This window comes from Xyrauchen texanus, chromosome 15 (genome assembly GCF_025860055.1).
Source record: "Xyrauchen texanus isolate HMW12.3.18 chromosome 15, RBS_HiC_50CHRs, whole genome shotgun sequence".
In the NCBI taxonomy this organism is placed as follows: domain Eukaryota; kingdom Metazoa; phylum Chordata; class Actinopteri; order Cypriniformes; family Catostomidae; genus Xyrauchen; species Xyrauchen texanus.
Genome location: NC_068290.1, coordinates 28,550,841 through 28,576,150, shown reverse-complemented (window position 1 = coordinate 28,576,150; position 25,310 = coordinate 28,550,841). Strand labels below are relative to the sequence as shown.

Here is a 25,310-nt window from a genome sequence, read left to right as displayed (position 1 = left end):
GTCTTCTCCTCTGTTCTGTGCGTGTTTGTGTGTTAGAGCTTCAATCTGTATGAATGTTTGGGGTCACAAAATGAACAGATGTTCGAGTATGTTTGTGCTGGAGAAAGCAGAATTTGAGTTTATTTATTCTTGTCCCTTTCTCTTTCTTCCTGTTAAATCGCACATGTGGAACACACAATATGTTTTTACAAGAGGAGAGCAGTTTTATTAAACACATTTCACATTCCTAACCTGTTATCAAAATCCTCCTTGGTACCCAATTCAGGAAATTCAAGATATTCTCTCAGCTATGAAAGTCATCCCAGCAGTGTATAGTAATGAAGATGTCTTTGAATATGGTATTGAATGTGTGTGAAGGCAAATGTTAAAGGAGACCTATTATGCCCCTTTTTACCAGATGTCTTTTTTGCCTGAAGTGTCAGGTGTGCCCAGAGTGTGTCTGTGAAGTTTCAGTTCAAAATACTCCCCAGATCATTTATTATATATCATGTTGCAAATGTTTCTTTTTGGGTGGAATCAAACGCACGCTGTTTTCGTGTGTGTCTTTTTAAATGCAAATGAGCTGCTGCTCCCCGCCCCCAACATAGCTCTTGTCTCCATTTATATAATCAGAGACAATGGTAACTTTAGCTGCATTAGCCTTGGAATCAGCTAACAACCACATTCGGAAAGGCGATTTGCAAACATTCACAAAATATAAAGTGCGATACTTACATCTTCAGGATATAAAGCTGGAACATGAACAGTTGGTACTGATCCATGCTTGAGAATCCAATTTTTTGAAAATCCTGCTTTATATTGACACTCATTCACAAAGTAGTCCGATGTAAAATTATTTGCACAAACAAATTTTTTTATGTTTTGGTGCACATTTCCTTTAAAAACAAAACTGCGTCTTCAGTGGCTCTGATGCTGGGAGTACATGTAGACTCTTATGTTCACTTTTACAGCCAACAACAGAACACTTAAGACGCTTACAAAGCTGAGACATTATTCTTCTCACTGTATCTGCTCCAGCGCCGAAAAAAATGCCGTACTGTGTGTAGATAACTCAATGGAGGATCTATGATAATAGGGTGGAGTCCATCACCAGTCGTGGGCGAGGCCTGTTGGTGACGTCACGTTAGAGCAGAAATGAATACCATTAATTTTGACACACTGTTTTTGATTAATAGATATATAAGAAAGAGGAGTGGGTGGACTTTTAACATTGCAGGTTGGTTGTGTACACACACTGCCGACTCACATTTATGTACAAACACCATGTAAAAGGGAATTTTGCATAATAGGTCCCCTTTAATATTGCTTTATGTGTTTGCTATATAAAGAGTGTATGTTTTATGCAGTTCCGGCTGGTTGTGAAAACTGCTCTGAAGTTGCTTCTGGTATTTGTGGAATACACTGAGTCCAACGCACCCCTCCTCATCCAGGCCGTCAACAACGTGGACACCAAGCGAGGTAATATAGCCACATTACACACACATATGCACAATTTCCATTTTTTAGCCCCTCTTCCTTGTGTGTTACTAAGTATTGTGTCCATGTGTTTAAGTTCTAGCTGAGCTCAGGTACAAAGTCTGCTGGCTGTTAGCACTTTAATGTTTTTTCCTATTTCAAAAGTGTTAGAGGGATTTCAGCCCTCCACAGCTGATTGAGAGAGACTCTAACTATCTCCTGTGGTGGGGTTCAGTTACCTGCAGCTTAAAACTCAAGACGAGCAGAAAAAAACAAGAGAGGTGAAGGAATGTGGCAGTTTGCTTTGAGCTTACAAACTCATTTGATTGGATGTTATAAAGAAATTGCTTATATTGTTGACCCCTGCATTGGCAGTGAATGATAAGGAGTCACCAGGAGTGTAAATCAAGATTAACCGACTGAGCTCATGGAAAAAGGTGATGATAGGACCAGAGCTACGACGTTAGGAGAGCTAGAGTAAAAAAGAGAGCAATCCTTTAAAACGGTTACATAAGAGGAGAGGACTCTGTCTCTGGTCTCCTAGTGAGAGACAGACAGGCTTGCAGACGCAGCAGAACAACTCCTGCCATTAATCTATTTAACAGACATTTTCTCCCCAAACAAATGCAGCTCATTTGCTTGAACTTGCCCCATATTTCATCTGATTTATTTTTTCAATCACCATTTTAAGTGTTTTAAACCACAGTTTCTTTAAATTTGTTGATTGATTTACTGAATATGAATCCAGCGAATTAGAGTGAAAAACCTAAGAAACAATTTCCACGCAGAAATTGCTAGTAAATGTAACAGTCCATAGTAAAGTAAAGGCTACGTACAAACAATTCTTGGTGGTTATAATTTGAAATTCTCAAGTAAAGTTTACTTTGCAATAGTCAGTTTCAAGTATATTTTACTCACTCTGTGTTTGTAAATTTTTCTTAAGCAATGTAGCAATGAATTATGCCATGCTTTTAATAGTACTAACATTTCAAAGCATTTTTAACGTATTTAATCATGCACCACATGACACATGGACACCTTCAACAGGTAAGCTTAATGCATGCTATGTAGTGTATTTTACAACATCACCTTGCTTTAGAAATACGATCTAAAGCTGTGCACGCAGACCTTTTTTTATCATGAACAGGATATTTTGTGTAGAAAATTTACTTCAGACTTCACAAAACAAGAAGTTACCAAGCGAAACAACAAATTCAACTCTACAACCTGTGTTAAATCAACTTGCAAATGGTGAAACCCTGTAAGCGAATTAATTATTCAAGCCCGGTGCATGCTGGGACACCAGTTAAGTAATATTTACTTATTTAATTTTCTTTTAAATTTAGTCAAATGAGCAAATAAGGTTTTAACTGCAACAAAACTTTCTTTCTCATTCACATATTTCCAAATAATTCAGCTATTAAATTTGCATACAAAACTAATGCACCGACACACAGGAGTAGATGACAGCATTTCTGAATGAAGCTTAGCAACTCCTTAATGCCTGTTTAATAAAACAATGCAAAAATAAGCATTTAACAATGAACAGTAGGTAGAGATATGATTCATACAGTGGTAAATGTTCTGTAAAATTATTATTGTATCATTAATAACATTTTATTTCAAATCAAGGCTATTTAACACATCCAGATATTATTTTTGTTAATATTATTATTAATTCTATTGTAGTATTTGGTAGCGTGAGAGAATGACACCAAACTGATGCAGAGCGTGAGAACCGGAGTGCACGTCTGTGCATGTTTATGGCACAAGCATCTGCCACTCTGGACAGTGGACAGTAAGAATCAAATAATGTCCAGCGAAAAATAAAATGAAGACTGCGATGTATGTATTTGGAACTATATCAGACTGCAGGTGAATTTTAGTTTTTTGTTGCCCTGAGCCATTTAATTTCTGAACCTGGATATATGGAGCTAGATATGGAGATGAAAAAGGTGTTTAAGTATTTCTCTTAACCATGCAGCTGGTACATTACACAAAGCTTTTTTGCTCTTTCTGCCCTTCTTGCAAATTATTTATTTATAACTAATGAAGGAGCACCAAGATATGAAAGGTGGCAAAAACGTCTTAGTTACTGTCGTAACCTCCTTTCCCTGATGGAGGGAGCCTGACTTTGTGTCGATGTGGTGACACTAGGGGTCCCTATCTGTCTCTTACTCGACGGTGTGTCGATGTAGTGACACTAGGGGTCACTCTTGGGTGCCCCAAACACCTCTTATGTTTGAGAAAAGGCCAATGGGTATATCCCTCCCCACTATATCACTACTAGAGCGGACGAACTGGGGAGTGCAGAGCTTTAGATGTTCTGAGCAGCTCTTTGTCTGCTACGGTGGAGGGCGGAAAGGGAACGCCATCTCCAAACAGAGGTTAGCTCACTGATGATGCTATTTCTTTAGCTTATCACACCCAGGCCGTGCCCGCCCCCTTGCGGGTTCGAGCACACTCTACGAGAAGTGTGGCATCCTCGTGGGCACTGGCCCATGGCACCACCTTAGCAGACATCTGCAGAGCAGCGGGCTGGGAAACACCCAATACATTTGCCAGATTTTACAATCTCAGGGTTGAGTCGGTCTCGTCCCGTGTTTTGTCAGGTCTGAGCCGGTAGAACTCGGTAACGCGGCACAACCGACCGGGTGTTCTGCTTGCACACAGCGCCCTTCACCAAGTTGATCCAGTGTGCCTTCTATCCCAGGTTAGCCACCAAGCGTCGCTCCCTGGATGTTCTCCTCCCTAGCCTTCTGGCCTGTGAATTCAGCGGAGCAATTTACGTCCAGACCCACTATGAGTCACAGGTGCTCTGTATTGGGGTCGGGCTCCACGGGCTTAGTTCCCTTTTCAGGCAAACTCCCCATGAGGTATTTCCCGTGCTGCGGTCCCCCTGTCGGCAGACCTGCGTTTCCTTTGGGCAGCCCCGCTGCCCCGGTCCCCCCTCATTAGGCTGGACCTTCCACCGCACCATTTTCCACGTACGGCTTCACAACCCTTGTGGTGTATTTGCCACGTTACCTCCCCCTAGACTGGGCAGGATGTGGCCTCCGCAGGGTCTTTTCGCCCTGAAATAATAGGATCGGGAAAGACCGCCTTCTCTGATGCATTTCCTAGCATTAAGATAGGCCCCAGCCGCTTCACGTCCTATGTGAGAGACATAGTGAGAGAGAAGGCCGCGGATGCCGGGCTTGCTCCCATGCTAGTCATGTAGCACCTGTTCCCCCCCCAGGGGTGCGGGGAACCTAAGGTCTGTATGTGACATCTCTTTGGGGGCGTTGGGGAGGGCTACGTGCAGCCGACACAGTTGCCCTTAGCACGCAGTAGCATACTTACACCTGTCTCGACAGTTCACGTAACACAGTCAGTGCATGGCGTTTTTATATGGGACCCCTTGTGTCACTTCATTCAACACAACGTCGAGTGAGTGACAGAAAGGGAACGTCATGGTTACTGTTGTAACCTCCGTTCCCCGAGGGAAGGAACGAGACGTTGTGTCCCTCCTGCCACAGCACTAGACCTACCACTGTAAATGGCCATACCTTATCGGCTTCTCAGTGCAACATCCTGACTGACAATCGCTGCCCCGCTTCCCTTTATACCCATATGTCCAGGGCGGGGCATGCAAATTCTGTCTGTTAACTTGACATTGGCCTTTTCTCAGGTTCAGAGGTACGTTTGGCATCCCAGGAAGACCCTTTGTGTCACTTCATTCGACACAATGTCTCGTTCCTTCCCTCGGGGAACGGAGGTTACAACAGTAACCATGACGTTCCCCTCCTTTATGATTTCATTATATAAAAAAAGTATTACTCTGCAATCTTCTAAATTAATCTAATGAAAAATTGCATCAATAGCATTTTTTCTTTCTTTCTCTTTTTCCCCCTCTTGTCATATATGGCAAGGCGGGCCAAATCAAAGTTCATCACGGGCCAATGGTTTTGGGCATCTTTGAGCTAGAGCCTTAATTTTTACATGTTTGTATTGAGTGCAAATGAAGAATGTACTTAATATCTTCAAGTTAAACTAACTTATTCAATGTAGAAAGAGCTTAAACTTTTCTGCTATATTTACTTAAAAACAATATAATTTTTTAGTAGTTTAACCAGTCATCTATACTAGTACAATCTGTACTGGTATAGATAGCAGGTGGTAAAATTTCATGTATTTATGTAAATCCTTCAGTGACTCGGTGCTAAAACAATGCAGTCAGTGCATACTTATAAACAATGCTATCAGTAATCATTTCGATTACCATTATATAAATTATATGTTTTTTTATGTGTGTGTCCAGGCTGCAAGCCGTGGTCCAGTACCATGGAAATCCTTGATGAGAAGGATGGAATGGACACTGAGCTACTGGTGTATGCCATGACCCTTATTAACAAGGTACCTGTGCAAAATTCTCTACACATAGTTTATAGACTGGGGGATATACAAATTAAGCTTCAAAATCAGCATAGATCTCCTCACCATTGTAATCTCTCTTTGCACACTATTAATAATATTACATGTTGTTGTTATATTAAAGTTTTTTTTTTTTCTTCTTCTATCTCTGTTTTGTCTTTCCAGACATTGGCTGGTCTAGCCGACCAGGACTCGTTCTATGATGTGGTTGACAGTCTAGAGGAGCAAGGGATGGAGACCATGGTTCAGAGGCACCTTAACAGGAAGGGCACAGATCTGGACTTAGTGGAGCAGTTCAACATCTATGAGGTTACCACTCACTCTGCTTGCTTTAGATTTTAGTCAGTCCTGTTGAGGTTCAAATAATCTGTTTATCTGCCAACCAAAGGCAGTATGAAATTATAAAATAAATTTGTTGCACCAAAACAATTCACACTAAATAGGGTTGTGAATCAAAAACAGTTTTTTACCCAGAATCAAGACATTCGGTTAACAGTTCTTGAATGTTTCTTCCAGAACCAAAATTGTTACAGTCCTTATGATTCCCATTTCTTACAATAAGTCAATTTATCTTGACTTTTAATAGGCCTTTATGGACCCAGAGATCTCAAAATAAACCTTAAACTGGCTGATTCAATATTTGTTATTATTTGATAATATTGTAACAAAAGCTCATCTAATATTATTATGTCTGTCTATTAGGCCATTTTAAGCATTGATAATCAGAAGATTTTATATATATATCAGGATTATTTTCAGATATAATTTGGGCTGCTCATTTCACAATAGTTTTATATATTTACTGAATCTAAATAAAACTAATTTTTTACATATTTCTCAACACAACTTTGGTAAAGTATGAGCAGCAGTGTGTGTGTTTGTGTGCGTTTGAAATCTTTCCTGACTGCGACCGGCCTAAATATATGTTATATCACTCTCTTGTAGTCTCCCTATGCTTTTACGCCAGACACCAGACTGTAAAACAGAGGCCAACTGAGTGAATTGGAAAGCACGCAAATTAGGCTTCTTTTTTAAATGTCGGCTCATTTTAATATATCGATGCCTCACAAATATTTTGATAAAATATTGTGCTGATTAGTAATTGATATATCAATATTTTATGACGTCTCTACTGTATAGATGACCCTTCGTCATGAGGATGGTGATGATGAGGCTCAGCCTCCTCCATCCGGACATAAGAGCCGGCGTAGGGCCAGTGTGGGGGCCACACCGGAGAGGCGGGGCTTGGAACGACGACGCAGCCGAAGACACTCACTCCAAAATGGAAAAGGCCACACCTCTGCTCCTACTTCCCCCTGTCACAGCCACACCCCCAACATCTTGCCCTTTAATAGCCAAAGAATAGAGGATATCACCGAAAGGTAAGGAGATAAAAAGAGAGGTTGACTTTAATTAATTAGTGAATTAATTGAATTAATGTGTAACATGAAGCACAAATAATTTCATGATTTACTGTCATTATATTAAAGATCATTCCAGACAACAGATGGTTGTAGTGGTGACATATATCTATTATCTTGCATTGTTGGGCGAGCTACTTTGAAGCTGTAAAGCTACTTTGAAGCTCATAATTTATAGTAGTTAAGCTTCAGTCAAGCAGAAATTTTAATGAAGTGGTTGCCTATATTGCAACTACTAACAAGATTTAGCTAACTACATTGAAAAAAGCAATGCCACATATCTGTGAGTTTTAGACTACGTCATGATGGTCCAAAGTGCTTTGTAAGACTGCTACTGCTACACTGCTACTTGTCGGAATAAAAAAGTGTTACTAGAAAAGCAACAAGTAGTGAAATAATTACTAGAAGTAACACATTACCTTTTGAATTACCTTGTCAAACATGAATGTGCATTTTGTAATTTTATGAAAAATACAATTTAAATGTCTCTCCATTCCTCATAAGAAGTTATTCAGCCAACTGACAAAGCAGTGCACATCTAACACCTTAAGGGCAATTCACACAATGCATCCATGGGTTAAAAAAAAACGCCACAAATAGAGCAGAATGCAGAGATCTCGAGATGCGTTTTAAACAGATGGTTTTTTTTTTAATTGACACAGTGTCAAAAAAGGCGGTTCTCCTGAGCGAGATGCTGAAAAAACAGAGACATCCATCTAGCACATTCTTACATTGAAAAACAGAGCAGACAGATGCCAAAATATGTTATATCCTTACGCCATTTCCTAAATCAAACTACTTTTATAGCACTTTTCCAACACTGTCATGCTACTGACAAATGTACGTTTGTAGCGTAGCTACTTTAGGAAGATACTCCGTAGCACTGCTAATCTTGCACTGTGTCCTTTCCTTGCATAACGCATTATAAAACAGAGATATGACACTTAATTATTTTCTTGTGAAATCTGTGGAAAAGTGAAAACGAAAGAACTATACGCTATACCATTTTTACCTTCCCCTGAACACGTGTTCATTTTCAGCCATAAAACACAATGTGTAGTTCAGGATGTATTGATGTTCTAAGAAAGGGAAGCAGTTTAATATTGGGTGTTCTATCACGTTACCTTTGACATGAGAGTCTTTAAGTCCCAAAAGAAGATGGAGAATTTAATTATGCTCTGAAGGAGAGACGAAAAGCACTTCCTAATGCACAGACATTTTTATTAATCACACACACACGAGGGAGACGGTGGGAACCGTTGAGGCCGAGAGAGAGGTGAAAATAGGAATTCACTGAAATATGGAGATATGAGCCATGCATTCTTTCCAGGGCAGTTGCACAGAATGAGGTACTAGATCTTGCTTGAAAGACATCTTTATTGTCCTTATACATTCTATTGTAAACTATAATCATACAACTTAATCCATATCCTTTGAATGTTTCATGGTATAAAGCAGTGCAGATATACTTGCTGGCTATCACGGTAGTATATCAGCCCCCAAAAAAGTTTAATATGCTTTTTCTCTCATAATACGCTGATCCAACGAGTCCGTTGTCAGGGAGGACACATTCTCCCCACAGTTAGGTCACATAAGGCAGCAAAGAGAGTCCGGGCCAGCTCACTGGCTCTGTGAAATTGGAATGATGGAGAGTGTGGCGTTATTCTGTGTCTCTGTGAGTGAATCTTACCAAAAGTGATATTGAATTACAGAGCCCCGGAAAATCAACTCTCCAGTGTGTGGGATTTACTGTCCCATTTGATTAATTAGAGCTCACCGCGAGCACTATAATTAGAGTAAGGCTGTCTTTTGGATTTCTCCATTGATTTAGAACCATCAAATAAGTTGAAAAATGACTGCAAGTATATATTAGAATTATACATTTTGCAAACCTCAGATCAGATCATGTTTCATGAAAAAAAACATTTTTTTATAATACTGATAAAGCATTAATGTAAGCATTTAGCATAATGTGTGCTATGATCAGTAAAATAGGGATGCACAATATATCAGTGACTATATTGGTAAGACAATATCATGTTTTTTTGTTTTGTCATTATCTATCTGATTTGGTTGATATTGGAAACAGGTAAAAGTGTCATAGAAGTTATCAAATAAAGAAAGAAAAAATTTATATCTCTTCTACAATGTGCATTAGTTTCTTGATTTGTTATTATTTATTGAGCAACGCGAGCCTATGCAGTACTCAGTAGCAGCTATTATGTTTTGTATTTCCCTATGTTGACATAATGTAACAATGTTTGGGTGGAGTAAAGTTTACATATGTAGCTTGAAAAGCCAGATACAGTACATTTACTCTTGACTGAGTTTAATTTTGAATGCACCTCAAACCACTTGGTTGGGGAGGAATGTTCAAGTTTGATGAACTCTGACCTGCGAAACTGGATGACGAGAAGACATGTAACCAATAGAAGATTTAAATATAAAACATTTATATAAATTATATAAAATTAATTAATAAATTATATATTATAAATAATATAAAATGTGTTATTTGTTATATATAATTTATTAAAACCATAAGCCCTTGCATGTGACATCATAAACTGATCTGTTGCGATGTCTGAAATAACTTTGCGTGCTCAAAGCCTAGTGTGACCAGGGCTTTACAGCTATATTTGGACTGTTATCAGTCTTTTCTAGCAAACATTTAAAATTGTGAATTTTACTTGAAGTATGCAAAACTGTAGAAAGGAGCTTAATTGTGAATACTGGTTTTTGATAACAATAGACAGATTGATTATGGCCCATAATAAAATAATTACTGGCATGTCACCAAGGATGCAAAGCTGTCAGCTAGCGAATACAGACAGATGGAGTGAAGCATCCCTGTGATGTTACACTAAATATTATATATAGATATCATATCATAATATTAGTCACTTGTCCAATCAAATTAGTGGTTGTAACTAACTGCTGTGTAATATAACATTCAATACTTTAAAAGGAAATTTCCATCAGTGAACTTTTTACCATCTAACAGCCAGTCTGTATGAGCAGTCAGATAAGACAGCACAGCAAGAATACAGTATGTTTTATAAATACTTTCATCACGATCTATTAGGCTTGGGATTGATGCTGTTTTCACATATTGATAATCTGAAGATTTTCCTGATGATTATCAATATATATTGGGATTTTGTCAGACAGGTCTAGTGGACATCTAAAATTTGAAACAATTATTTTCTATGAAACACCTGTTTTCTATGGTATGCAGTATGCACACACCATTGGCTCGCCATCTCCGGAGGCTGGTAAAAATTCTGCAGTGCCATGGAGCTGAATAGCATAGTTTTCCATCCAATTCAACACAAATTATTATCAAAAGACATAGATTATTTACTCTAGTTATTACTGGATGATTTTTTGTGTAATTATCTTTAATTTAGCCTACACAATATGTTTTAAGTTACAAGTCTTTTTGTGGTTTTACAGTTTGATTTATTCAATGCTACATACAAGGAAATTGCATAATAAGTGTCATTTCTAATCATTCCGTTTGCATCAGTTTCATACATTAACCTGCAAACTAACCAATGTCACTTTGTTAATTATTGAAGAAGTACAGAAAACTTTGTTACTTAGAACTGCCATCAGCTTGTAATGTGTGATGACTTGTCCATGCCGCGACTGGCTCCAGTAAATGTTATGTCGCCCCCTTGTGGTCTCTCAATGCTATTACATCAGACTGCATTGAATGGCATGCAACTGGCAATTAATTGAAAGCATTAGGCTTCTAATTTAAATGTCGGCTGATGTTAATATATCGATATCAAAAATGTATGGAAAAAATAACATGTAGATCAATAATCAATATTTTATGCCATCCTTACTATCTATTTATCTCTCCCTTGTCACAATTCTCTTTTTGTGGAGCTGCACAGACTCTGTATAATTTAGATTATAAATGACAGGATCTGCTGTTAGTGATGGGTTTTGTGGATTATTTTTCTTCGAGTGGTTCGGTTGACAGATAGTTGAATTCGTCTCAGTCAGTCATCTGATCCTGCCGTCTCTTAGCTAACCCACCACAGGAAATTAGATGGACCTTTTAAGTGTGGTGTTTTCCATATTAGTAATAAATACCAGTCTACTGAGGGAGAGAGAGAGGAAAGAGAGAGAGAGAGAGAGAGAGAGAGAGAGAGAGAGAGAGAGAGAGAGAGACCCTTGAGCAGTGAGGCCCAGGTCTTCTCCTCTGCCTTTTGAATTGAAAGGTCTTAATGCTTTGTTGTATCAACTGTTTGTGTGAGTATGCATGCACCCATCTGTCCATCCATCCATCAGTCCATCCGTTCCCCCTCCCTTGGGTTGGGATTCGAGAACTGGTTCTTGTTAAATACCAGAACCAAAAGATTTTCATGATATTTGGTTCTCAAACATCTGCATTCTTCTGCCAATGTGCACAGAACACCATACTAAACTACTTTGTGTTGTGGGCTTGCAGTCTTCATTGAAAATCCGAGAGAGACTGGGTGCAGCAAAATAATCCAAAGACAATAAATAGAAAAAAAATATTTTATGTTTTCTTTGCTAGTAGCACACAGCAACAAGCATGTGGGCCACCAGTGTAGTTCGATTCACAAACAAGTGATTCTTAAGGCTGGTTTATACTTCTGTGTCGAATCTATGGCATAGTTTCCATGTAATACAATACAATACAATACAATTTTATTTCTATAGCACATTTATAACAATAGCAGTTGACCAAAGTGCTTTCCAAAAGTAGTAAAATTAAAATAGCAAAACAGCACAAGAGCATGCTCACAATACATTAAGAACAATAACTTTACTCAGCCTCAAATGCCAAACTAAAAAGATGTGTCTTGAAGCGAGACTTAAAAATCTCCTCTGTAGGAGAAAGTCTTAAGAGTATTCTCGGGGAGCTACAGCGGAAAAAGTACTGTCACCCATAGATTTTAATCTTGTCTTTGAAACAAACAGGAGCATCTGGTTAAAGGACCTCAGATTTATAATAATTTGATGAGGATTGAAGATATAAAAGATCAGCGTTATACTGAGGAGCTACACCTTGAAAGGCCTTGAATACAAGCAGAAGAATATTAAACTGTATCCTGAACTTGACTGGCAGCCAATGTAAAGACGCCAGAACTGGGGTTATATTTTCCCTCTTCTTTGTGCCTGTCAAAAGCCTGGCCACTGCATTTTGATCAAGCTGAAGACGGTAGAGATGGTACTGAGTAAAGATATAAATGCATGTACAGCAATTTCCAGATATTTGACAGCACTGTCATTAATTTAGAGATAGCTCGAAGTTGGGAAAAAAATTTGTTTTAACAACACTTTTTAGTAGATGACACCAAGGTTTTTAATCTGGTCAGATACATTTAATGAGATAGAGGTTAGTCTGTTAGTGATCACATTGGTGGCCAATGAAGAACCAAAAACAATACATTCTCTTAACCACTTAACCACATCAAGGCAGTGTGTTAGAGAACAAAAGGACTAAGAATTATCTGGTTTGAAAGGAATATACAGTTGGGCGTCATCAACATACAAATGATATGCAATATTATCATTTAGAAAAATCGAACCTAACGGGCAAATGTATAAATAAAATAGAATTGGACTGAGAATAGATCCTTGTGGAACACCACAACATATGGATGCTGATGAGGAAAAAATGTTTCCAATACAGACTGAGAAGGCCCTATCTAGCTGTACCCTTGATACCCACCTCCTTTTCCAGGCACCGTAATAAGATCTCATGAGTATCAAAGGTGGCTGTTAGATCGAGCAGGATAAGAATCACAGTATTCCCCAAGTCGACAGATATCCTTAAGTCGTTAGATACCTTGATCAGAGCAGTAAACCCAGATTGGAATGTGTCTATAATATAATATTCAGATAAAAATGGAAGAAGTTGAGATAGAACTACCATACCTAAATTTTTCAATAAAATTGTAATTTTTATATAGGCCTCTATATTTTAAAACAGAAGTATCTAAATGAGTTTTTTTGATGAGGGGCTGCACTACTGCATGTTTAAAATTTGTTGGAACAATACCATTGATCAAGCTATTATTTATAAGAGACTGAATACTAGGACCTAATAGGTCTACATGGTTTACATTTACATTACATTTATGCATTTGGCAGACGCTTTTATCCAAAACGACTTACAGTGCACTTATTACAGGGACAATCCCCCCAGAGCAACCTGGATTACGTGTCTTGCTCAAGGACACAATGGTGGTGGCTGTGGGGATCGAACCAGCTACCTTCTGATTACCTGTTATGTGCTTTAGCCCACTACACCACCACCACTACAAAACAAAATAACAGCAGCCGAGGAGGAATGGAATCAAAGGGACTTGTGTCAAGTCTCATAAGAGTAATTATATTTACCAACTGAGCAAGAGAAACAAGTTCAAAATTATAAAAACTACTGAGACTTTAAGGTATCTCCGGAGAGTCGTACAAAGTTGAAATAATACTGAGGTTCTTCATTTTGTTTAAGAAAAATTGCTAAAAATCTTCACAAGTTTTTTTAATTAACCTCAAGGCAATTTTTGACTAAAGGAGATAACATTTAATAAATTGTATTAAACAGAATATTAGGCGTACGAAAATTCTTGCTAATTATATCTGAAAAATAACTTGATCTTGCTGCTTTCACTATACGCTGAAAATTAACTGAAGATTCCTTTAATATTTCAAAAGACATTTTCCATTTCCGTTCAGCTTTACTGCAAACTTGTCTAAGGGCACAAATTTAATTATTCACCCATGGCTGAGAATTATTATTTGTTTTCTATAATTAAAAGGAGCAAAAATTGTATGTTTGTACAAATATAGTTAATTAGATTAAAATGCTCTTCTATACCTAAATCAAGAGGCAACGACTTTAATGTTTGAAAGAGTGATGAGGCTAAAAAAGCTTCAGAAAAATGATTTGCTGTGGAATTGTTATTGAGTATAATTGCCTGGATTAATACTACATATGTTTGTCAGAGGAAATGTAGCATACAAACAGATAAACAAATTATCTGATAAACAAACAACATTTGTAGTAGGAAAGCCCAAGGAAAAGACAAGATCAAGAGTATGGACATTTCTATTTGTAGGTTCCAATACAAACTGAGTAAAATTAAAAGAATCAATGAGCTCTAAAAAAGAAGCACACATGGATAATAAAATCTCCAAGAATAAGAAAATTGTCCATAGTGGGGACAGTAAGAGATAAATAAATCTGAATTATTAAATTAAATCTTTGTTGCATTTTGGGGACCTATAAATAAGTGCACAGAGCACTGGAGAAGTTAGATCCATCTTAAATAATTGCAGCTCAAAGCTAGTATAAGTTTCTGTTGACAATAGCTGACATTTAATACAATTCTTATAGAGTGTTGCTACACCTCCACTCCATTCAGAGAGTCTAGGGGAACTAAGTCTAGGGGAGTGATAAAGAACTCAAGTCCACAGCATTAAGCCAAGTCTCAGTCACAAACAAAAAGTCAAATTTATGAGATGTAAAATAGTCATTTAAGATGAAAGTTTTATTCACTGAGGACCTTGCATTGACTAGAGACATCTTAACATATATGAAGTTTGCGGTTTGAGATAAATACGATGGTTTAGCTCGTTCCAGTGGTCTAAGACATCGTCTAAGGTTGCAGTATAACCGGTTTGGTCATGTAAATCAGATGGTTTAGCTCATTCCATTGGTCTAAGGTTGCAAGGATTCTATCATCTAGTCCAGGAACATGATCTCCTCCAATCACTCTGATGTGCTGAAACGACAGAGCATTTTGATACGATGGAAGCCACTGATCCGGAGCAACAGGGACTAGCCATGAGCATCTTCTCTCCATGGAATCGTGATATAATACTCGCTACCTAGGGAAACTTAAAGCCTCAGTCATAGTGAAGCCACACTGGAAAGTGACCGATCGAGTGGCCCAGTCATTCTTTGTCCTTATTAAAACACTTCCTCGCTTTCCACGTTTTCTGAGCCGTTTTCTCCTCTGACGGGAACAACTGTGCAGTTGAAGGAGCACCACCTTTATAGACAGGAGAAATCCAGGAAGGATGAAAACCCAGCCACCAGGGTCCTGGCAGCCCAGTTTCAACATGGAAGTTTAAATACTAATAAGTGTTTGGCGATCGAATGATAGCATAGTGCTACCAAACATCTATAGTGTGCACAAGGCAAATAAAGGTGTAGCATACATACACAAGGACATACACAGCCAAATCCAACATATGCAAACAACTGCTAAGACCCGACGGTTTGCCAACAAACATACTAGTGCCATCTTAATGGCAAACGTGGTGGTTTGCATTTATAGTTCAGAGTTGGTGTGTCTGCATCATTCTGTAAGTACACAGCCAAAATGCTGGTGTATTGATAGAGAATGTCTTCATTTCTAAAATAATTAAACATTTCATAAATACACAAAAGCAATATATAATATAAATATATATATATATATATATATATATATATATATATATATATAAATTCATGGATTCAAAAGAATTCATTAAATTATTGTATCATTAAAAACAAGTATGTGAACATATTACATATGTCGCCATCCATGCAGGGAGAAAATAAATCGTGACAAAAATGTGACTTCTCTTTCTTCTGTTAAATGGTTTAAATGTTTTATGTTGTGATTTCCTTGTTTGTCATTTCGTCTGCCATCAGAGCATGTGGTGGATGTTCTTATCTTCTCCTTTCCTTATTGCTTTTCCTTTCTTCCTTTATCCCTCCTTACAACCCTCAACCCCTCATTTTCGCCACAGAGAGGAGGAAGAGGAGGAGGAGAAAGATGAGGAACTCAAGAAAACAGAGCTCTCTAGACAGGCATCTGAAAGGTATTTCAGCAGAACAGGACCTCAGAGCAGAGTGTGTTAGAGCTAGAAACTAGATTGTAGATCCTCTTCCATTTCCTGACTCTTAATAACAGTCAATTCTTCTTTCCCAGCATTTCATGGTGTTCCCATCATTTATTTGATCTTCTACTGTTATTCTGTTATTTGTAGCTGGATGGCATCAACCATAGAGGAAGCTTCTAGTTTGTGTTTGCCTTTTAAGTGCATGGTCAACTTAATTTCCAATGCTGCTGACCCAGACATTGAGGAAAACCTCAGGGGCCAGTCTGGGATAAAGGTTATCCGCAATGCCCCATTGTCTTTCCCTACCCTGACCCCTGAATTGGGCCCCCTGATATCACCCAGACTGTCTTCTTGGGACTCTGTCAGGTCCGTGGAGGCCCTCCTATCCCAGGGTTCCTCTGTCTCCTCCTCAGCCTCCACCTCCCCAAGCGAAGACCCCGTTTCCCCTGTCCTCCCTGTCCTCCCTCTTCTCTCTTCTTCCCTTGTCCCGTCGGATTTGGATGAGGTAGCTGTGGGCACCTTGCAAGGCGAGAACGGGCGAGAACCAGACAAGCACTGCAGGTAGTGCAGTTAGACACAGTAGATTCTCGCCATTCACAGTACACCATGCATGCATGCATAGCAACTCAGTTCCAAATCCTAGTGTGCTGCCTAACTAGACGGCATCATAGGTATGTTCCTGATATAAAGTTTGTTCCAAACAGTTTAATGCCTCATAAGATACACCTTGATTTGGCCACATTTTTAGGCAGCTCATGTATGCAGATGAGGCATTCCTAGAATGCATCTTGCATTGCAAAGGCAAAACACAGTTGCTACAAATTTTGTCAAAATTAAGTAATGACTGAAATCGTGTCTCTTAGTCCAGGAACTAAAAATGGTATTAGGAATGAAAACGAAAAATGAAAACGAACAAAAGTGATGCTGCTGGGTTTTGACTGAGAAGCAGATCTCTACTTAATATAAAATAAATTAGAATATTTTGCATTGTAACATTATGACATGGGGACCCAACCCCTGTTCTCATTACCTTAATTTGTACGGATGTTTTACTTTACCATTGATATTGTTTTCAATAATGATTGTCATTACCCTAAGTAATGAGTAATGTATTACAAAAAAAAATTAATGGCAGTGCCAAGAGAGTACTACTATGATTTACTTTACTTTACAGTTTACAGATACATTACAGTTTCAATAATATATAATTTTTTTCACGTTGCAATAATGAGAATATCACAATGCATCTTTATCGCATTGTGGTAATGAGAATGGGGGTAAAATGTGCACCAAAAAAATCATAATGACCTTAAAATAGGCTTCTTTTTCAATGCAAAATATAATTTCATATTTGTTTCTTTTGATTTTGGAGTCAGATTGGACCAGGACATGTTTCTTTACAGTTTTCGTGAGAATCAGTCATGAGATTCCATTTCTGTCAGGATGCTGCCATAGAAAATAGCTGCCTAAGTAGGCGGTAGGGTTTGGAATAGAGCCATTCATAGTTGCATTTCTGACTTAAAGAATAACTTTCACTATGCGGACAAACAAGTCAAGATATGAGATCCCTGAGAAATAATTCAGAGGAAACCCATGTCTATATTTATTGGTTCAGGTCTCACAAACACCATGACCATGGTCACAATATTTCTGGGGATTTCATTCTTCAATTGGAAGGAAGTGCGGCATGGGATTCTCTTGATCGCTGGATCTCCTGTGAATGGCGAGGGTTTGTTGTTTTTCCTGTTCCATCAAGCCCACATAATAAAGAGTCAGACCCTCCCTCACCTAGTGGATCATCACCTTATCCCTTTGTGTCCACATTCAAGAGAACCTCTTAAAACTTCCTGTATCTTCCAAAGCCCATGAGCATCCTTGCAAAGTGCTGTGCTCACTGTGTCTTAACTTATGGTCATGTGCACTATTGTGGCTTAACTTGTCTTATATATAAAATCCTCAGTCCTTTATAAGGATAAATGGATACTAGTATGGATACGGCCTTGGTTTTATGTTACTTCCTCAATATTTGATGGAATGCTAAAAGGCAGAGGGTTTCAGAAACTCAAGTCTCTTTCTCCCTGAATCAGCCATTGAAGTGCAAGACACTCCCTAAAGGATGCTAACTTTTACTGACATTTACAACTCACATGCCTTTCATTGGTCCATTGTACCACTAACAAAACCAAGAGAAGCCTGTAAATTAAGTCACATATAAAAAGGCAATTGTATTTCACCCTGGACAGTGCCTGTAGGGTAAAAATTTTGTGAGAATAAAGATGAAAATGCTTTGCAATGTCTTGTGCATGTTTGCCTGACATTATGACTGTGGCAGCTTGAGGAACACATCTGGATTATAAAGTGGATCAAAGACAGATCTTTTCTGTAAACATAGTTATTGTTTAATATGTATCTTTAAAGGTGAAGTGTGTAATTTCTGTGCCAAGAACAGAATTGGAACAATGATTCTTTTTAAACTTCATATTTCCTGAACACTCCCCATCCTGTCTTTGGTTGGACAATCAAATAGTCCCACTTCATATTGCTGGTCAGAATGCTCAAACAAACAGGAATGTCCTGAAAGTGCCACAGAGCCACGGTGCTTTGAACTTTATGGAGGAATCAACATATAAATGGTAGGGTAAGATTTTCAGGACTTTCAGGTCCATTAATGGTTCATATTTGTACGAGATTGTTGTAATCAGTGATATTTTATGAAAACAATTAATGAATGAAATGTAAGCAAATGTTTTATTTATTTGTATTTTTTTATTTGAATTTTTGTTTAATATGTAGTTACAGTAGGAACAATTATTGGATTATATTTATGCCTCTTACAATCTATTTGAAAAGCCATTAAATGTCTGTGTAAACATGTCTTTTGTAAGAATTGTGTTAATTTCTCTATAATTTGACATCTGCTCTGATGAAATCTGAGGTGGAAGTCATCCAAATATGGGCAGAGAGGATTGTTCACTGTAATTAAATATGGCTACCATGAGATGGCACCAAGTACATGACACTTTGGACACCCGGATAAATTATTTTTGATTTTGATAATGATGTAACTTTTGATTGCTTTGTACTATACAGTTACAGGTGACATGATTGGGAACAAAACAAAAGCCTTTCCGAAGCTACCTTATTTACTCCCTGATATTTATAATGTCAAATCTGGAAATATTTACTTTTATTTTTGTGATTTGTCAGCAGTTTCTTAGGCTGAGAGTCTCATAATTTATTATAATCTATGTAATTAAAAATATGAAAAGCTTTCTTTAAAATTATACCAAAATTACCCACTTTGTTTTTTGTATAGTTATATGCCTTTATTTTTGGTTATGCAAATCAAACAGGAAATCTTTAAAAAGACCTTCAGATCTTAAAGGGTAAAAATTAAAAATGACACACTTCAGCTTTATGCTTTGAATTTTAATAGCCTAATTAAATTGCAGTCCTATGCTAAGAGTACAGGCCACGCTTAAAGTGACCAGCTATTGCGTAATGATCAATGATGCCACAGTTTCTGAAAGAATGATCTATTATGCAATGCTACATAAAACCATGAGCCATTATACAATTATTTATGATATGGTCATATTTATTAGCCATATTAGCATTCAAGTCAGAACTTTTAAATGATACAAAGTTTGTCAAGATGAAATAAGAATTTTATGGTAAAAGCACACAGTAAATGTAAACACATACATTTTGGAATGCCCTGGCAGTCCTGATTGGTAGTCCTTATGGGTTTCTACAAAAGCATATAAACTAATGAGCTGAGACTGCTTTGATTCACTTTCTGAGTGTATTGTTCCTAAACTTGCCTCTCACTTGCGCTTGTCCCTCTGTCCTCTTTTTTCTTTCTGGCACAGCTTTTGTACAAGCAATAGTGAGGCTGAATCTATGACTAATCCTTCTGGAATCTATGTCAATTACTAATCTCTTCTTATGTTTTGTTTCTTCTGCACAGTCTGTCAGATATTAGATACTCAAACACAGCATGCGGTTCTTGTGACAGGTAAGGGGCCAATGTATGCGCTTATGGAGAGTGTTTTCGAATGTCTCTGTTTTCGGTGGAGAAAAACGGTGTTCTAGTGTTGATGAGATGTGTAAATTTAGCAAATTCAGATGTTCTGAGAAGTCAAGCTGTGATGCAGTCTACCTTTTGTCATTTCCCAAGCCTCTCTATTATCATTGTTTATTAAAGTGGCAAAAAAAGGCAAAAAAAAAAGGTTTTTAATCATCGCTAAGCCTTCCCTTATCACTGCTATCTTTGTGAATACACAAAATCATGATTAACTTGGCTTAACAAAGCCAGCATACTAATAAACTACTAATACTTGATTATTCTTCTGATTCTTCTTCTTTCTTCCTGACTTTAACCCCTAGAGCTTTCAAACTTCATCGAGTACTGTATCTTCAAGTATCTTAAAGGCTTTTTAAACTTTTAGACAAGGCTTTATCAAGCCAATTTGAAACTTTGACTTGACAAACTTTACTATTCTGGTGAGTCCCTCTGAATTCAAACAACACATGCTTTCAGGTGCTGGAAAGTTTCGAATGGAATCTCTGTTGTGATATCCCATTGGTCGAATTCCAGACACTTTACACTCTGTGTCTTATGCTCTTATAATGCATGCAATCAATCACATCAGATCCAAACATGGAGACAAGTGCAAGGAGCAAATGACAGTGTTTCATTGACCTTTTTTTATGAAAACATGGGATTATGCAGAGAAACAAGCCCCTCACATCTTAAATCATATCTCCCAATGCAAGGTCATGTCCCGTATGACTCCAGTCAGTGATCTGAACTGGCAGACTCCTCATTCATGTTAAAGCTAGGTTTAACAGAGAACCTGTGTTTGTAAAGGGGAGTGAGGCCTTTACATTGGCCTCTTCACACAGGGTGTCTGTTAAGTTTTGGTCCTGATCGTGAGAATGCATGACATCATCTGGAATCAGAGCTGTAGCACATGTTTAGGTACACCCCTCCTTATCTGTGTATACTCATTGATGATATGTGTGATAAATGAAGTGAATGGAAATGACGATCATTAGTTATCTCATAAATATCTATTTTTTAGCTTTACGCTGTTAGAAAGTTAACTTTAGGACAGTGTTCCATCAAATTGTTTAGTTAGTTATGTTTTACACAACACACTTTTTGTATATTCAAATAGACTGTACACTGGGGTTCCAAAATCCGGAGACCACTTTGAAGAAATGTGATTCAAAATCTAATTTAAACCTGAAAATATAATATTCAGAATTTTTTCTAAAAGTTATTATGTAAAATAAATAATACATATTTAAGATTTCTCTCACTTTGTACAAAAGGTCAGATTTCCTTTGAAGCCCAAAAGATGTTCTCTGAAACATTTATAACTTTTCACTCAAATTGTTGCGCTGATAATATGATTTATATATAATTTTTAAAAAGAAAAATTAACATGTTAAACCTTTTAAATTAATCACTTTCATTAACACAAAAAGTTTGACAGCTCTAATATACAGTAAAATATACAGTATAATGTATCTTAGAGCTGTCAAAGTTAATGCATGCAATTAATTTAAAAGGTTTAACATGTTAATTTGTCTTAATTGCTATTAAAGAATTGACCATTAATTATGCATAAACCAGCATAAACACTGGTCGGAGAAGGGCGGAACCTTTGCGATGTGTCTGCCTGAAGTCATTTCACAACACACACACACACAAACACAACAGTAATTCTGTGTAAGTGATCAAATAATGGAAAAAGGACCTCTTAACGCTATATGTTGTACAAAACAAGACCAGATGGAACTTGTGATAGAAATCAAGTACTTTTCAGCCTGTGTAATGCACAATTTAATTATCACAGAAGCACGTCAAGTTTTAACTATCAAGAAAATACAGAACGTGACTATGTCTGCAAGCACATTTTTCGAATTCGAATTGAATGTGCATTGTGATAAATATGCAACCTATGTTCGAACTAGTTCTTCAATTAGTCAACCTCCCACTTAGACTTTAAGAAACGTTTAATGTTACTTGAATTGATGTTACTTTAGTGCATTTCTATATTTATATGTGGAAGACATTATAATTCTGTGGTTATAATTCTGCGAGTGCAGTTAAGACAAAATATAGGTATATTCAAGAAAATTAAGAAAATTTAATTTAAGCTGCTAAAGAAAATTTACTTTGTTTTAAAAGAGTTTTACATATTTATATTACAAAAACAAATCAAAAACATATTTTGTTGCCTTGTATAATGTGACGAAGACTACCTCTCACCTTTCTGTTCACTTCAATCCATCTTTAACTCACTAAAAAACAAACTCTCTCATATTAATAAAGCTGCATATAGCCTATTTTCTTCATGATAAGAAATGCACACTGACATATATTATGATTCAATAAGTCGCAAGCATCATGTTCTAATCTAGCTTTAGCGAGTGCAGGCTCGAGGACAGGGTGAGCGTCTCCGCGACAGGTGCAGTTTCAATCTTCCCCCCTTAGATCAGGACATTCACGCAACTCATAGAAGAGGTGCTGACCGCACAGAGAAATCAGAGTTTGTAGTTAATTACATGATCTGCTTAAGTATTATTTGAACTTCAATAAAGCTATAACGCATTAAAACTGCCTTTAAGATGTAACACCGGGTTGTTTCATTTAAAGAGCTCCGACTCCACTTATTCCACAACTAGAGTGCTTCTGTATTTACTTATTTGGTATTTTTGTATAATTCTTGTACTTTGTGATGTACATCACCTGAAGCTGTTTGGAAAGATTAGAGTGCATTTGGACTGTGAGCTGTGTAATTCTTCCACTCCTCAGTCAGGCGTGAACTGCAGTGCGGCTCTCATCATTAGAGTTCAAAATTATCTCACATTACGTTAAATGAGATCAAACGACTATTCGACAATGAAAATATTTGTCTGCATTTTTTTTATTGGCGACGTTGTCGATAATGTCGACTAATCGTTTCAGCCCTAATCGTGATTAACTACGAAAAATTATGTGATAAAACACAATTAAAAAATGTTATCGACTGACAGCACTAATATATATATCATTTTTGGACCCCACTATATATATTCACATGTGGGTTTGGTGTGGTTGTGGTTGAATTGTAGTTTAATTTATCTTTTCTCCTTTCTTTAGCAATGGTTTTGCAGGAATGTATCCTGGCAGGTCAGCAAGTGTATCCAGTGCCCCCTCCACACACTACAACTGCTTTAGCTCCACAGGGGGTTCACCTGCAGATAGTAAACCAGACAGGTGAGCTTCTGTACTTATTTGTTCTAAATATGGCTTCAACCCATACAAGAATCTTCAGAAGTTTCTGAATATGAAATGGCAATGATTATAAGAAACATTAGAGGATATTTCGAAACATATAAAAACATTTTAAATATCTAAGAATTCATATTTGAGGTTCTGTAATACTGACTGTCTTTTCTGGTCCTCTAGGCCGACTCTGGGTGGTTTGTTAACCTCATCCTACAGACAGCACCAAGAGTCTCTAAATGCAGAACGTGAGCGCAGGCGCCTGGAGAGAGAGGAGAGACTACAGCGTATTGAAATAGAGGAGAGAAATCGTTTCAAGTGTGTATTTATTATGTTTTATTATGATCCAGTGTGTGTGTGTGTTGACACAACTACATTATTTCAATATGATAATTATGATATGACAAATACATAAGTATTTTCAACCTCATCTAGTGATTTAGTGTGTAAGCCGTATCTCACATGTTGGATATTCATGAGAACATTTTGTTCAACAGTTGGAAGAAGCATCTGAGGTCTACATACAATTTTTAACAGAGATCAGGGGTGTTTTCCAAACAGGACAAGTTATTGCTTCTTATTATGGTCATTCGGAGGAAAACAACATTCACACATAGTTAAGAGCCAATGAATGGACATGGTGGTCTGTGGTAACACAAGTTCCATATAAAGCATTTCACTGCAGTCTCTTGAGTCTAAACCTTTTTTAGTCAGCCTTTACTGTTCAATGCTCAATAAATCATAAAAAATTATATGTAGCCTATCGCAACTTTGAACTTCAATAAATAATTTCAAATCCATGAATTACATTACTTTTGTATATTTAATCAATGTATAATTATTTCAGAAATTAAGGTATTTTGACTTTGACTGTGTACTCACAGAACGCTGAACAATAAGTGCAAACTAAGCCTAGGTCCATGGCTGAAGTATAAACCGGCCTTAAGGCTCTATTAACAAATCAAAACACAAATTGTAATGATTGATAATTTGACACAAAAATATGAACCCATTATATATATATATAACTCACGGCTATGTTTAATATTGAAAGTAAGAGCATTTCCACACGTGCAATGTGACGAAAACTTACAGGATTGGGACTAAACAGCTGTGTCCCCACAAGAAAGCCACTTGTTATTGAGGAAAAAATGGTCTGATGAATCCAGATGTACCCTATTCCAAAGCGATGTGCGCATCAGAGTAAGAAGGGAATTGCATGAAGCGATGCTCCCGTCATACATATTGCCCACTGTACAAACCTCTGGAGGCAGTGTTATGATCTGGAGTTGCTTCAGCTGGTCAAGTCTAGGCTCTGCAATGTTATGCTGCAATAAAATGAAGTCAGCTGACTACCTGACTGTACTGAATGACCAGGCTATCCCATCAATGGATTTTTTCTTCCCTGACTACCCTGGCATATTCAAGGATGACAATGCCAAGATTCATAGTGCTCAAATTGTGAAAGAGTGGTTCAGGGAGCATGAGGAATCATTTTAACACATAACTAGGCCACCACAGACTCCTGACCTTAACCCCATTGAAAGTCTTTGGGATGTGCTGGAGAAGAATTTACATAGTGGTTCGACTCTCCCATCAATACAAGATCTCGGCCAAAAATTAATGCAACTATTACAGTATGCAACTTTTTTTTAGCTAGGCAGTGTATGTATATATATACAGTATCTCACATTTTTCCCAATTTGGACATTTTCACTTAGGGTGTACTCACTTTTGTTGCCAGCGGTTTAGACATTAATGGCTGTGTATTGAGTTATTTTGAGGGGACAGCAAATTTACACTGTTATACAAGCTGTACACTCACTACTTTATATTGTAGCAAAGTGTCATTTCTT

The 25,310-nt window shown here is 37.4% G+C and overlaps 1 protein-coding gene across 2 annotated transcripts in view; it reads left to right on the top strand.

The window, feature by feature from the left end:
* Nucleotides 1-25,310, top strand: part of fhod3b (formin homology 2 domain containing 3b) — a 280,074-nt gene that overhangs the window by 208,288 nt on the left and 46,476 nt on the right. Inside the window, exons 7-15 of one of the 2 annotated variants that reach the window (XM_052144663.1) lie at nucleotides 1,347-1,458; nucleotides 5,756-5,850; nucleotides 6,034-6,177; nucleotides 7,009-7,250; nucleotides 16,080-16,151; nucleotides 16,320-16,733; nucleotides 20,143-20,190; nucleotides 23,329-23,445; nucleotides 23,638-23,772. In XM_052144663.1, the coding sequence (XP_052000623.1) occupies nucleotides 1,347-1,458; nucleotides 5,756-5,850; nucleotides 6,034-6,177; nucleotides 7,009-7,250; nucleotides 16,080-16,151; nucleotides 16,320-16,733; nucleotides 20,143-20,190; nucleotides 23,329-23,445; nucleotides 23,638-23,772 (1,379 nt within the window). The remainder of the gene's footprint in view (nucleotides 1-1,346; nucleotides 1,459-5,755; nucleotides 5,851-6,033; nucleotides 6,178-7,008; nucleotides 7,251-16,079; nucleotides 16,152-16,319; nucleotides 16,734-20,142; nucleotides 20,191-23,328; nucleotides 23,446-23,637; nucleotides 23,773-25,310) is intronic. The other variant, XM_052144662.1, reaches the window with a different exon arrangement.